We start from the raw sequence: 15,335 nt of genomic DNA, 5'->3' as shown, positions 1-15,335 counted from the left end.
CTCTGGTTTTATGTGATTTGAGTAAAGCATCTGACTGTATAGATCATGACATTTTGTTGGGAAAACTTCAGTATTATGGCATAAATAGTCCCACTTTGGATGTAATGAAGATGTATTTAAGTAACAGATGCCAGTTTGTTGCAATTAGAAATAGACATTCCACATTGAAAGATGTTATTACAGGCATTCCACAAGGATCTGTACTTGGCCCATTTCTCTTTAATGTTGCTGTTAATGACCTACAACAAAATGTTATGTCACAATCAGTTGTATCATATGCAGATGACACAACACTAATCAACATGCATCAGGACATATTAAATCTGCAAGAGATGTCACAAGAAGCTCTTAGGACTGCGGTGAAATGGTTTTCATCTAATAAACTACTCTGCAACGAGAATAACACCCAACATATTCTGTTAGGATTGTCCAATAATATAGAAATTCAGTCAGTCAAGCTACTGGGTATTCATAATGATACCAAATTAAGCTGGGAAGTACATGTCAATCATGTCTGTAAAAAGGTATCACGTGTCTCATATCTTATGTGGAAATTGAGGGAATTAGTAACAGCAGACTATTTGAGAATGGCATATTTTGGACTTTTCCAGTCCCATATTTCATATGGGCTGCTATTGTGGGGACATTCATCTTATGTCTATAATGTATTGCTAATTCAGAAGAAGCTTGTTCGTGTAATGTGTAAAGCTGGTTCTTCTGAGCACTGTCGTCCCCTTTTTATCGGGCTTAAAATATTAACAGTTATAAATCTATATATTTTTATCTCATTATTGTACGTTAAAAACCATCTGAATGAATTTACCATCACGGAAAACATCCATCAACACAATACTCATAATAAGGGTAATATTGATGTCCCAGGACATAGACTTGTGAAAACAGGTAACTCACATAAAGTAAATAGTATAATATTTTTTAATAAATTACCATTCTCTGCACAGGATGTGTCCATCAATAATTTTAAAAGAAAACCGTATAACTGGATGTTGGAAAATCCATTTTATGACATAAAGGAATTCTTAGAAATGAAAACTGTTAATATTGACTTTTACTAACTGTATATAGTGAGCCCAATTGGCTCATAGCATTGTCTTAAAATATTATAAATTACAGAAAAGTATAAGGGAATGGACTACAGTTCCATTAGAGGCCGGATGTGTGGCGCAATTTCGCTTGTCCAAGCTTGGAGCTAAGTTCCACGTGTCAGCGTCATTTGATGACGCAATAGGAAGTAATGGAATATTCCGTGAGGTGTGTGATCAAGATACTCAGTTTTAAGTTGGCAGCATTTTCGAGTAGCGAATAGCAGCATAGCAAGTTTGAAGTGATGGGGGAAAACTAAAGATGGATGCCATACGAATGACCTCTAAAATTAATTAAATCCACCAAGGGACAACGTGAAATCAATGTTAAACTCTTCCGTGGACGAGAATTAAAGACGGCATATTTCTAATGATTTACTGTAATAAATAAATGCAGGCATACATGACGGGATATTACACCACTGTTGAGGGGGTTCCCCGAGCTCCGTACCCAGAAGCTCGTGTGCAAGAAGAAGACGCGTGCCGCTCTGAAGACTCTCACTCTGTTACGTGAATTTGAATGGCTCGGACGGGAAGCGCATGGTGATCAACGCGGACTAACAATCTTGAGCATTTCTCAGTCCATTAACTATAATTGTCGATAGGATACAACGGGATCGGATAGACTACATTTTCAACTGAATAAGGATGGAAAATTCTGTAGAATTTGGGAAGGTGATTTTACAATAGTAACTGTGACAAAGTAGAAAGCGCGGAACGAGATCGATGTAAGGACGCTTTGCAGTGCCGCGTGTTAAACTCGTGAAAAGAGCAGAGACAAAGTATTCATTATTAGTGTAAATAAGTGTTTAATGTGCTATTATAAGTTACTTATATATGTGTTTGTGTGTATTTTAGTGTGTTAATGCGTGAAGCCGTGTGAATTCATTAAAGCCTGCAAGAATGAAGAACGTGGTCATGGATAAAGGCATTAGTTCACGTGTTAAGGCCACCTATATGATGGCTTAAGTTCATCATGGGGCCGACCTGAAACCATGAGGCCGTGGAGCTGAGTATGGAGCGTTGCCGAATCGATAAGTACCCTGATTCATTATATCTGGCCTGTGCATGATTAGCTGTTAACTTGTAAATAATTTAATGCATGACAATTCATTTTATATTTGTTTTATTTTACTGTAGCAAGGATAGTTAAGAGTTTTAGGGCGTAAAATTTTATACTGATGCCTAGGGGGGAGTGAATATGTAAATAAGAGGCGTGTGTTGAATATGGTCTTCATAAATGGTGAAATAATATGTGTATAAATAATGGTCTTCTATAGTGATAATACATGTGTGAAATATGGTTTTCCTTAGTGTGCGATCTTCTGATAAATACCAGCGTGTGTGTGAATATTTAAAGTGATATAGGAGGCAATCAATGTAAGTTTATAATCAAGGGAATAGATAGATTAGCCTAGCATGTTGCATGACAGCAAGATCGTCGAGAGGAATTTTATTGACCGAAAGATTCGAACCTTGGTTATTCCGGCACATTACAGTGAAATTTGAGAGTGTATGTCATCAGTAAGTAATATGTGTTGTTAACCAGTGGACAAAAAATGTGCTGTAGGGAATAGGTTTCATCATATAATTTATCTGAGATGTAGTTAGTCCAGTTTCGAAGTAGAGCCTTTAAGACACAAAATGCCAGCATCAGGGGTCGAACTAATGAGATTGTGTAGCGCAATATATGAATAAATACCAGCATAGTGATATACGTGTTTCTTAAATAATATTGAGCAAGGAATGTAGAATTAAACACGTGAGATATGGAACAAATAATGTGCATTGAGAGTGTTATATATAATGGTTACTGTTCACCCAGAAAGCAAGGATACGAAAGATGATTTTGAGGAAACATATGAGTTCATTAGAGCGGAGAAAGAGAGAAATATTAATTGGGTGCGGACGAGTTGAAATGCCGTGTTAATGAAATGAGCGAGGCGCGGCATGCTGTGCATTAGAGGAAGTCAGACAGCGGTGGCAGGGTCTTACAAGTAAAGAATTAAAGTTATTCATAATATAGTTCTGTTTTGAGGAATTTAGGACAGCACATTGAAATTAAAAATAATAGATATACTTCGTGACAGTTCATTGTGGCGAGTGGAATGATAGGTCACTGTAATAATGCTATGCTGAGGGTTGGAGTTCGATGCCCGGCCAAGGTCAATGAATGATGATTTTCCCTGTGATTATTTGGTTGACTGATGTTGTGTTTGTTTCAATGTTATATGTTCTACTGTGTGTTGAGCAATGCAAATTCTGGTTTGCAGTTGTATTATTTCTTGTTAATGTGTGAATTCAGTTCACGTATGGTTGATTTTATTTGTGTCAATGAGGTTCTGTCCCATTGTTTTTAGAATCAGTGTAGATTAAGTTGTGTATTACAATAGTAGTGTAGGTTTCTTGCTACAGAGTAGGCATATGTTATACGTATTTATGAAAACAGCTGATTATGTATGTGCGGGATATTTATAATTTAAATGAATCAGAGTAGTAAATTTATTTATTTATGTCAGGGTTACTTTCGATTCGTGTGTGCATTCCATATCACCAGCACTTATAGGAGTAGAGGTTGTTATGTGAAAGAATAAGTCAGATAAATTTTGGACTTAAATAATATTAGGAATTATTTTTATAAATTATTGAGACAAATAATTTAATAATTTGACAAAGGATTATCTGATTTTACAAAATGTAATTGAATAATTTAATGATTTCAGAGGTAATGATTATAATGACATGATAACCTCAAATTTGGTGAATAATAATAATTTAATGAATTTAATTAATTGAAATGAGGAGTTCACGAATTATATGGCGAATGTTGGATTTAATGACTTCATATAGCTTTATAAATTTCAGAATGGAAGATTGTAATAAAGTAAATAATTTAATAATTATAATTACAAGGTTCATAACATAATGATGAAATAATTTGAAAATATGGAAAGTAAATACGGATTAATTGATTCAAAGAATAAATGGATGATATTAACGATTTCAAAGGTCACTCTGACGAGCTAATGAATGTTATGATGGTAAATTATAATAACATTTTTTTTATTATTAATAATTTTTGAAATATGGTTTTAACCAGATATGATTGAAATTGAATTGAATTAAAATTGGAGGTATTGAAGTAGAGTAACGGTGGTAAATAAAATGAGATGTATCAGGAATCAGATTAAGTAATATGTTTTGGAAGAAAATTTGAATTTATGAGTCATGTTGTTGATACCTCATAGTCGGAGTTGACAAAATTAACAAACATTATTTTGGTAATTTACATTGTTGAATTCGTAACAAATGATGGCGTGAGGAGTGTCTCATAATAAATGATAATGAAATTTGAGCAGAATTCAGATGAATCGAATGATGTAGAGTGTGATGTACAAATGTTTGGTCCGAAATTTTGTTGATTTGTATAGGGATATTGCTTTGCCAAAGTTTAGAATTTCTTTTCAATAAATCTGTGTTCGTAAAAGGTTCTCATTCAGATCTCTTTATTTAATTATTTTTCTTCTCTTTTATCCTTCCTGTCTAATAATTTTAAGGTTAGTTTGTAACATTCGAAGATGTCTCTGTGGGTAGTACCCAGTCAGCGACCCTGTGATAGTCTTATGCCGGTGCCACATTTCAAAGGCTGGAAGGGTGAAGGGTTGAATAGATAGTAGAAATAATACTGTAGTATTGGATGACAAAAACCTATTTCATGTAAATGATCAATGGTGAATAAATATTCTTATTCTTCTCTTTCCTTTGTTCATTCTTCGAAGGATCGAACCTCTCCCTTTTTTCTTCTAAGTGTTAAGAGAGGGCAATTGCCTAGAGTTTCTTCCTCTTAAAACCCTAATCACTTCCAGCACCTCCATTGCATTCAAACATTTGGTGTAATATTAATTACTATCCCACATACTAGGTATTTTTAAATTTTGTTTATTCATGTTTCTTCCCCTTTATCTGTCAATTCTCTCACAACGTTATGGGGATTCAGATGCAATATGAGTCACACTTGTGGATGTGGCTTAGTTTTACATTCTGAAACCAACACTATAAAGGTTTTTTTTTTTTCCTTTTCGCTAGTGTTTTTAACACTAGAACGGCCGAACTTTCCTCACACCTATAAAGGCCACAGGCGGTCATTTTGACCGCTGCCACTTACTGACATATATCTAGCATCCAGGATCTGGGAAACATGTGAATGTTCAATTATTAATTTTAAAGCAACATAGTTAACAATTGGGATGTATTGTATACAGATCAATCCATTGTTAAGTATTAATAATTGTTCATATTCTCTCACTTCTAATAGGTAACAATGAAATATTTTGACGAACTTGCTATTGAATTCCTTTATGAAAAATGATAAAAATAAGAGTCTCAATTTGTTTACAAGCCTATTTAGGCACTTGACAAGCAATTTATGCAAGTTATATAAGGGACAATATCGGTGTTCCCTTATCAACTACGGATGTAATTTTTGGCGTAAATGTACATAACCCTAAAAGATTAAAAGTCACAAAAGCACAATTTCGTGCATTAAAAAGTACGAGCATGGAAATACCTTGAAATTCGCTAACGGTCAAAATGACCGCTCTGGCCATTCTAGTGTTAACGTTGTACCAACTTGGATAGGTTTTCAATGACGATGGGATAGGAAAGGCCTAGGACAAGAAAGGAAGCGACCATGCTCTTGGTTCAAACCTACTCTCTCCCAAATGACGGCTGACAGTTACACAGCCCATATCTCGCAGTTAGCTCACTTGATCACGTGTGGTTTACTGTCACATCAGGATAATGATGTTGTCCCTCACAAGCCATCATGTATCCGTTTTCCTTTACCTGTTTACAACAATGTCTTATAATGGTTCAAGAGTTACTTAGCTGAATAACACAGTATAAAATATTTTTGGTCTGGTTTGTCTAATATAGAATTTGGGTTCCCTATATTACAGTTGGTAAATCTCATTAAAGTTGGAATTCAAGAGGACAAATATTTGTTTCTAGTAAGGAGAATTAGGGAATGGAATAACTTACCAAGGGAGATGTTTGATAAATTTCCAACTTCTTAGAAATAATTTAAGATAGGTAAATGATTGATAGGGAATATACCATGGGTGACAGCCCTAAATGAAGATCAGCGGTGGCCAACAAATTTATATATGATGTTTACTTGCTACTCGTAGATGTTCTTTCCAAGTTGAATTTTGTTATCTTCTTTCTTCGCGAACCATAATTTTCTGAAATGTTTGGATGTTTTTATATTGTGTGTAATGGAATATGTTTGTGTAACATCCAGCATTGCCAGTAAGTTTAGGGCATAGTATGATTTCAACATAATTGAACCTGTCCTTGTATTATCAAGTAAAAGCACAATATTTTTAGCCATTATTTAACAGTGGATCAACTGCCAGCTATTTTATGGTATGTAATTGTTCATTTCAAAACGAGGTACACAAAACACTCCAAAGCACTAAAATTTACAAGAAATTCCACATTTGCAACTCTGCAGAACATGCAGACAACACAGGCATGGAAATTCTCTCGTCAACCCTAAAGACACGCCCTTAACACTCTAGAATAAAACACATACACACTCTCTTCCTTTCTCCCTCCCTGCCAAATCACCAACATTCTCAATGAATAGAGACAATTCAAATCACATCCATTATATGATCACATCATATCACACCACCTTTAAGAACATTAATATTGGTTAATGAGCACAAGACATCAAGTGTTCCTGTCTTAGGAATCAACTGATGAAAACAGATGGATAAAACTGATTGAATTTGCCCTACAGAGGTAACTTGTTAACCATAAAAATTCATAAGGAAGTAAATAGCATTATTAATTCTCATTACGTAAATGGATGTTGTGATTGAAGAAAAAATGCAGGATACATTATTTGTGGCCTGTAATGGTTCTAGCTTTGTAACTTTATCCAGTACCTCTAACATGTATTCTAGGAAACCCTTAAGTAAGAAATAGAGATCATAACCAAGGATTTAGAATGCCATACCAGTCCAAAAATAGTACAGATATTTTATTCAAAATTTGGTCATCAAATGTTGATGTGCAACTAATATATGCAACCTTACAAGAATTTTCTTTACTATAAGCCATCTCATATTGAAATGCAGCAACAACAACAACGCTTCTTTCCCGTTTCGTAATGCTGCAACATACGCCGCTAGCACCCGGAAATGAGACATGGGAAGGAAGGTAAATCTTCTCTATTGCATAACAATGTAATGTTTGACCTTGAAGCTTGTGACTCCTGTTGATATTGTGAGCAGCTCTTTGTTTCCATGTGTTAGCGACACTAATATAAATTTTGTAATAATGTTTGTTTCTTGCCATTCTTAAATATCACTACGAAAACAAACTTGATAATTTGGCGTAGTTGTGACATATATTTCAAATTACCAGGCGTCCGTTACACTAAAAATACATGAAACAGAGAGGATATAGGAATCTAATGTGCAACACTGGTTCAACAGAACAAAAATCGATAAAATCCATTTCATCGAGTGACAGTTTATTATATTGGTAGATTTACTGCTGTAAAAATGTTCTTGCTACTGTGCATATTTTATGATAATATTATTACCCTAGTAATCATATGACTGTACCATGTGCAGGCATTTTGATTTGTAGTCATATAGGCCACCTGCGAGTCAATTTCGAGTTCCATTTTGTTCTACCAGGTGGCACAGTAACTCTTGAGTGATCTATGCCTGAGTTTCAATTTGGTCATGTAAACTTCAAATATATCACCAGAGATCTTTTATATGTTAGTATTGTATGACGTGGAGTATCAAATGGACATTTTTCTGTCATTCAAAAATATGACTAATCCTGTCAGGTTTGAACCCATGATCTTGGAATCTAGAGGCTGAAACTCTATCACTGATCCACAGATGGAACTTATTTTATGGTAATATACCGGTATCATAAAAATATATCATAAAAAGAGGTGAAAGTCATCATCTGTTGATCCTTCCAATAGACTGGGCAGGATTAAAAGGTGAAAGTGTTGAATGGAATGAAAGATGTATACAGTAATTCTTTACTGCTTTCCTAACACCATAAAGGAAACTGTTAGTCAGTCTTCTCTTGGTCACTGTTTCATTCTCTCTTCTTTTCTTAATTTTAAAGGAGCAGCTTACTTTGAGACCAATATGGTAACAATTGGAACAGGTCATAATAACAAATTTCAGCACATGATTTCAAAAGTTATAAACAAGATGACTTTATTATTAGAACACATTCAGGACATTTACATGAAATAATAAGCCTGAAGCAAATCTATACATTACTCTGTATTCTCTGTGTTAGAATCATTTCCTTTTGATAAATACTTGTCTATAAATGACGCAAGAATGGCAAGGTATCCTTGGGAAATTTCTCGGATAGAATTTGTGGCATCGTCCAGTGCTTTTTCTTCCATTTCTATCATATAGTTCTTTTTTTGTGTTATTGTGGACTCCAAAGTATCTGCATCTCTCCGTACATAACACTTGCGGCACTGGTGCAAAGCATAAACCATGTGCTGAAATAGAAAATGTGCATTATTTTCAACAATTTCAGTACAAAGTCAGTAAAACAGAACAAATGTGCCAGCTATATTTATAATACATACAGGGCAAGTCAATACGTATCTGCAATCAATTTTTATAATTTATTACAAAAAGAGTACACACTTTTTATTGATATCATTTTTCAACATAGTCACCCTGCTTTTCATTGCACATGGTCCATCGTTTCACAAGCTTTCTGATCCTTCTGAGAAAAAAGTTTTGTTTGTGCAGCAAGCCAGGTATGAAACCGCTTCCTTCACTTGTTGATCGGAGCTGAATCCATGGCCTCTTAGAGCATTTTTAAGTGGAACAAACAGATGGTAATATGGCGGGGCGAGATCGAGACTGTATGCAGGATGTTCCAACACCTCGAAACGCAGCATCTGAAGAGTTTGAGCGGTCTGGGCAGCGTTATGTGGACGTGCATTGTCATGCAACAAAATAACTCCTTCTTACAATCGACCTCCGTGTTTGTTGCGAATTGCAAGTTTCATCTTGTTTACCAGCATATCGCTGTAACATTCACCGTTTACTGTTTCCCCCTTTTCCTGGTAATGTTCCAGGACTGGCTCCTGAGAGTCCCTAAACACTGAATATCACTTTTCCTGCAGAAGGTTGACTCTTGAATTTCTTTTTGACTGGAGATCTGGGATGCTTCCATTCCATGCTCTGACGTTTGCTCTCTGGTTTGAAGTGGTGAACCCATGTTTCATCTCCAGTGATGATCCGTTTCAGAAACGTTTCCCCTTCGTTACCATGACAGTCCAATAGGTGCTGACAGATTCTCGCACAATTGCACTTCTATTTTTCATTGAGTTGTTTTGTAACCCGTCTTGTAGAGACTTTGTGAAAGGTAAGCCTGTTATGCATGATTTCATATGCAGAACCATGGCTAATGTGCATAATGAGCACATATGGTTTGCCACATCATCAACAGTCACTCATCTACTATTCAGGATCATATAACGCACTTATTCAATACTGGCATCAATTACAGATGCAGATGGACACCCGGATCTTTCCTCATCCTTCACACTTGTGCGACCCCTTTTGAACTGTTCAATGCACTGGTAAACACTTCGCCGTGGCAAAACATTGTCCCCATATTGTGCTGAAAGTCTTCTATGAATTTCCGCTCCTGGTACACCCTCAGACCACAAAAAACGGATTACAGAACTCTGTTCTTCCTTGGAGCAAACAGAGAGTGGCATGGCCATCTTTACGTCACAACAGCGCAAGCTGTACTGATCTCATAAAGCTGAAACCTACCACAGACGTAGACAACGGTGCCATCTAGCGGCTGGTGAACACATAACGATATGGAGCCAACCTAAAGACAATTAGAGCAAAATTGCAGATACTTATTGACTTGCCTACATATAAATGAGGAGCATAGTTTCAAAACGTAATAAATGCAGTCGAGGTCAGAATACTTTTTGATGCGGGTTCCCCCCCAATTAAGATAGGCTCTTTAAAGCTGTTGGGTTAGATCGGGTCATTTCGTATTCTTTCAGTGGCTGTTGTTGAACAGCAATGAACAGAAATCAGTAAAGTAACAGAAGTCCTTGTGATATAAACTTGTCTTGTTATCATTTAATTTTGTCTTGTCATCATGTCGGGTAAACAAAAACATTGAAGTGTTTATGCAAAGCAAATTATTTTATGAAGCTTTCTTATTTAAAAATTATTAAATATTTAGGCCTATGAAGAAGATTTATGTCCTTTTACATTTCCTGATTTAAAATGATTTATTCTGTAAATGATGTAAGGGGATGTGGAATTTTTATACATAACTTGTGAGACAGGGTGTGCCACGTGTAAATGGCCCTTTCCTGTCGTTTTGTAATATCCGCTAATATGCAAATTCGGCAGAAAGGATTATTCTAGATCATAGTCACTGGCCAAAATTCAAGTGTTTTTATTGGCCAGTATATTAGGATTTTTAATTGGTGAATGTGGCAAACTGGAGTGTTGCTATTGGTTATGTGTTATCACTCTATTTCCTGTTTGTGGCTCCTCGCATGTGCGAGTTACTTTGTCCGCATCTTTGAATTTGGAGCACTACAGCGGGCGGACGCATTTTGCGTCCGTCCCGCAATGGGTCTTCAGCCATGTGTTTTCTTTCGTCAGAGGTCAGCACAATCAGACTGCTACAGCCCCAGTGGAAGGGGGACAGAGTCACGTGCCTCACCGGCGTCAGTGAGTTCCGAGACTTGTACGAGTGTGGGTAACGGTATTGTGTTTGTGCGCTACAACATGGACCACGGCATCCTAATGTATATTTTGTACAGTGTAAATAGTTTTGTGAATAAATGAAGTATGTGATGTACATTATGTTGGCCTTCCCTTTGCACTTAATGAAGTACATTTCGTGGACTGTGGGAAGAGCTAGGCCTCGTTCAACACGAGTAAGCAACTCGAAAACGAGACCGAACATTTTGGTCCTCCGGTGCCCGATGTGATTCAGTGACGATATTACATCTCATAATCTGCGCATTTAGGCCCATTAGGCCCGGTTTCATAGTATACGCTTAAGCCTTGGATCGGGCCTAAGCGGGAGCTTAAACTCTGGACGAGTTTCACAGTGGGGAGTGAAAGTGGTAAGCCGAGCTTATCTGTGACTGGCTTAAGCTGTATGAAACTGAGATTGAAGCTAAGGATTCAGTTCAGAAGGTAGAGCGCTGGCCTTCTTATAGCCCAACTTGGCAGGTTCGATCCTGTCTCAGTCCTGTGGTGAAGATGCTCAAATTCATAGTTAGTGGGATGTAAAACCAATAACATTAACATTAAATAACTTATATTTCTGAATATATTTCGAGGCTCGTGAAATAATACAGTTTCCGTGTTCCGATATACAGTAAAAGAGACAAAAATGTCGGTCACTTGCTTTCTTGGCTTACACTGCGTGAACCATCAACGATAGACCCCAAGTGTAAGCGTACGAAATGTAGAGCATAAAAACCTCTACAAAAAAGTCCACGATGGTATATACCTATTTCCAACCGTTTGCCCTCTAGAAGCGATTTTATGCTATACTCAGCAGTAAAAAAATATAACTCCTTAACATTAAAGAAATATTTTGATATTATCCTCGAATTCCTCATCGAAATAAATTATTTGACTTCCTCCAGTATTTTATAAGGATTACAATAACCTTGACAGGACATTATTTGCATGAATGATTCAGAAGTTATGGCCATTTTAGACTGTAGTGGTAATACGTGTCAGCAGGACGGGCGAGTGACCTTTTTTAAACTTTATTTTTGTTACTATTATTGGAATCACATTTTCCGTTCATTTTTTTAAATTATCTTGGCTGATAAACGATGTATAGCCTACAAGTCGAGGTGATTTCCGACAAAAGGGTAGCGTTACAAAAATGTTGCAATGTTTGGGTTGGGAAGAATTGAGAGAAAGAAGAAGAGCTGCTCGACTAAGTGGTATGTTCCGAGCTGTCAGCGGAGAGATGGCGTGGAATGACATTAGTAGACGAATAGGTTTGAATGGCGTCTATAAAAGTAGGAAAGATCACAATATGAAGATAAAGTTGGAATTCAAGAGGACAAACTGGGGCAAATATTCATTTATAGGAAGGGGAGTTAGGGATTGGAATAACTTACCAAGGGAGATGTTCAATAAATTTCCAATTTCTGTGAAATCATTTCGGAAAAGGCTAGGAAAGCAACAGATAGGGAATCTGCCACCTGGGCGACTGCCCTAAATGCAGATCAGTATTGATTGATTGATTGATTGAATCATAGGCTACGGATGTAAACAAAGATGAGAATTGAATCATTGCGCATGCGCAAGCATTACCAACTTCGGAGATGTTCAGCTTAGTAAAGCTGCACATGGTCCCCCTACTGTGAAACTCGTAGTGTTTAAGCCAAAGAGTAAGCCTTGGTTAAGCGGCGTGCGTGGCCTACTAAAGCTTCGGCTTAAGCTCAAACTGTGAAACCGGGCCTTAGTGATAACAGTTTATTTACAAGTGTTTACATTTGTGAAGTATGAATGTGTTCGTTTTACCACCAAACTTAGAAGCACCCACGTGCTAAGTACTGCGCAGTAAGGTACAAATGAGTGACTTCAACTAACGTGCCGTGTATGTGATTCACAACCATTTCTGTGACTTGTGATGTGATTAACTGAGTTCTAATACAGTTCTCATTCATTTTAAACTTCGAGATTGAAGCGTGTGTTGCCGCCATCTTGCGCAGACGAATACAGTCTTGCCAACCCAATTGGTGGAAATTCCAAGGAGTAGTAATCCAGATCCGTAGCAGTAGTTCCAGAAGTGACCACCAGAGTGCAGCCCAGCCGTGCAGTGCTCTTTGGTTTTCAGCCCTGCTGTGGAAGGATACATCCTCCTGATCTGTAAGTAGTCTGGCATTCCCAGTATTTTATAATATATCCATTATTTCTTGTTATCCTTCACCATGGATCCTGTCCAGCGAAAAGGTCTCATAAAAAAGAGCAGTTATTAAGTCTTGTATAAAGCGTATAGCTAGTTTTGTCAGTACATTTAATGAAGGCTCAAATCTGAATGATATTCGAGTTAGGCAAAGGCTGATATGTTCAAGTAAGGATGTTCAAACCCAGTTAGAAATTTACTTTACAATGGCGAAAAATGAAAGTATCCTCCTATTCAATACATCATATATTCCGTCATTAGACGGAGTAAACAAGTTCAGACATGTTTCGGCTCGTTTGAGCCATCTTCAGTGAAAAAATTAGGGGGGTTGGAATAATTTACATAATATGAGTTGAAAAAATGCTAAAAAACATAATGAAAGCGCAAATGAAAAAACAAACAAAAGAGAGCCTAGACGGAAACAAAATAGCACAAATATACAATATTTACATCAATATGCAGAGCAAAAAACAACTTATTGCGACAAAATTCAGTGAAACAGGTGTTAATTTGAAATAATAATTGATACTAAAAACTGCGTTAACCTAAGCAACAAGGGAATGAGAAAACAAATGATGCAGATGGAAATGAATAATAGCACATGGTGAGGTTGTGGACCTCATAGTTTACAAATTATTAGTTTATAAAAACGACAAAACAGTTTGAAATCGCTGTCAAAATCCTAGTGGAAACCCATCACATTAAAATGGTCAGGAGGAGAGCGGGAGCAAACATTTTGAGAGAAACCAAGCCTGAATTAACCTGCAGGCGAAAAGCCTGTGATAAGGAGAAAAAACACCTTAAATTTAAGGCTTCAGAAATAGCAGCATTCTTAGTATCTTCTCAATCTAGCGATCCCTTTCTTCATTATTGTTTCATAATGTTGGCTGGTGTTTTGCCTTATTATAGAGGGGTCGGAAGGGCCGCATATAAAAATATGAGAAGCTGTGTTAGGTAGAAGACAGATGCATAGTAAATTGTAGTAATCTAGTGGAAACCGTCAATGAAGTTCTAATCTGTAATGGAAAAAATGAGGTTGTATGAGAAACATGGGTTGATAAGTAAAAAGTGTGGAATGGTTGTGAAGAAAGCTTAAACTTACGTTGTGCAGTAGGTGGTTGTCCTCTCTAGTGGCCTGGCTTTCTCAAAGTAACGGTCTCGTTCGCGTGATCGAGTCTATTGTTGGTTCGGCTGTGTCTGCTAGGATGGAAGGAGCGGAGGGGGAAGGGGAGGTACAGGGCTGGTTTGAGGAAGGGAGGGGTGTTGAGTTGGAGAGAAGGAGGTGGGTTTGTTTGGCAAATATAAAGAATGAATGTTTCAAGAGGATGTTAGTTTGCTCGCTGACTTCTAAAGCTCGAATGGTGTGGCCTTCTTAAAGTGACGGTCTCGGTCGCGTGATCGAGTCTATTGTTGGTTGGCTGTGTTTGTTAGGTTGGAAGGAGCGGAGGGGGAAGGGAGGTGCAGGGCTGGTTTGAGGAAGGGAGGGGATGTTGAGTTGGAGAGATGGAGGTGGGTTTGTTTGGCAAATATAAGGAATGAATGTTTCAAGAGGATGTTAGTTTACTCGCTGACTTCTAAAACTCGAATGGTGTGGCCTTCTTAAAGTGACGGTCTCGGTCGCGTGATCGAGTCTATTGTTGGTTGGCTGTGTTTGCTAGGTTGGAAGGAGCGGAGGGGGAGGGGTGGTGTGAGGAGGGGGGGGGGGGGAGTGGTGGTGAGTCGGGGAGATGGAGGTGGGGTTTGTTTGTGTTATGGAAATTATGACAAATGTATGGAATGAATGTTTCAAGTAGAATGTTCTTTTTCTCGCTGACTTCATTTAAATTGTGAGTGGGGTTCATAAACTGATCTAAATCGATGTGGATGCTCTCGAGAATGTTGAGCAAGGTGCCTTTTTGCTCATAATGCAAGATCTTCAGGTCTTTGTCTATTGAAGTGTATTCGTGGCTGGATGTTTTATGGTGTTCGCTCATAGCTGAAAAACGATTATATTTGAGAGCGTTGCGATGTTCGGCGTATCTTATGACAAAATTGCGGCCTGTTTGACCTATGTAGCTGGAATTACAGGATTGGCACTTTAATTTGTAAACTCCGGAGTTCAAATATTTGTTGTTGATGTTGCTATTGTTATTGTTGACAGTGTGTGGATTGAAAATGAGTTTGGAGTTGGTGTGGGAGGTTCTGTAAGCTATTTTGATGCTGTGTTTCTTGAAAATATTAGAAATTTGGTAAATG

General features: G+C 37.3%; 1 protein-coding gene across 1 annotated transcript in view; it reads right to left on the bottom strand.

Annotated features, from left to right (window-relative positions):
• Positions 1-8,410: 8,410 nt before the first annotated feature.
• Positions 8,411-15,335, bottom strand: part of LOC136872277 (uncharacterized) — a 259,648-nt gene continuing 252,723 nt past the window's right edge. Inside the window, exon 11 of the mRNA XM_067146098.2 lies at positions 8,411-8,661. Within this exon, the coding sequence (XP_067002199.2) occupies positions 8,425-8,661 (237 nt within the window). The 3' untranslated portion in view covers positions 8,411-8,424. The remainder of the gene's footprint in view (positions 8,662-15,335) is intronic.

Source organism: Anabrus simplex, chromosome 4 (genome assembly GCF_040414725.1).
Source record: "Anabrus simplex isolate iqAnaSimp1 chromosome 4, ASM4041472v1, whole genome shotgun sequence".
Taxonomy (NCBI): domain Eukaryota; kingdom Metazoa; phylum Arthropoda; class Insecta; order Orthoptera; family Tettigoniidae; genus Anabrus; species Anabrus simplex.
This window is presented reverse-complemented; position numbering and strand designations above follow the sequence as displayed.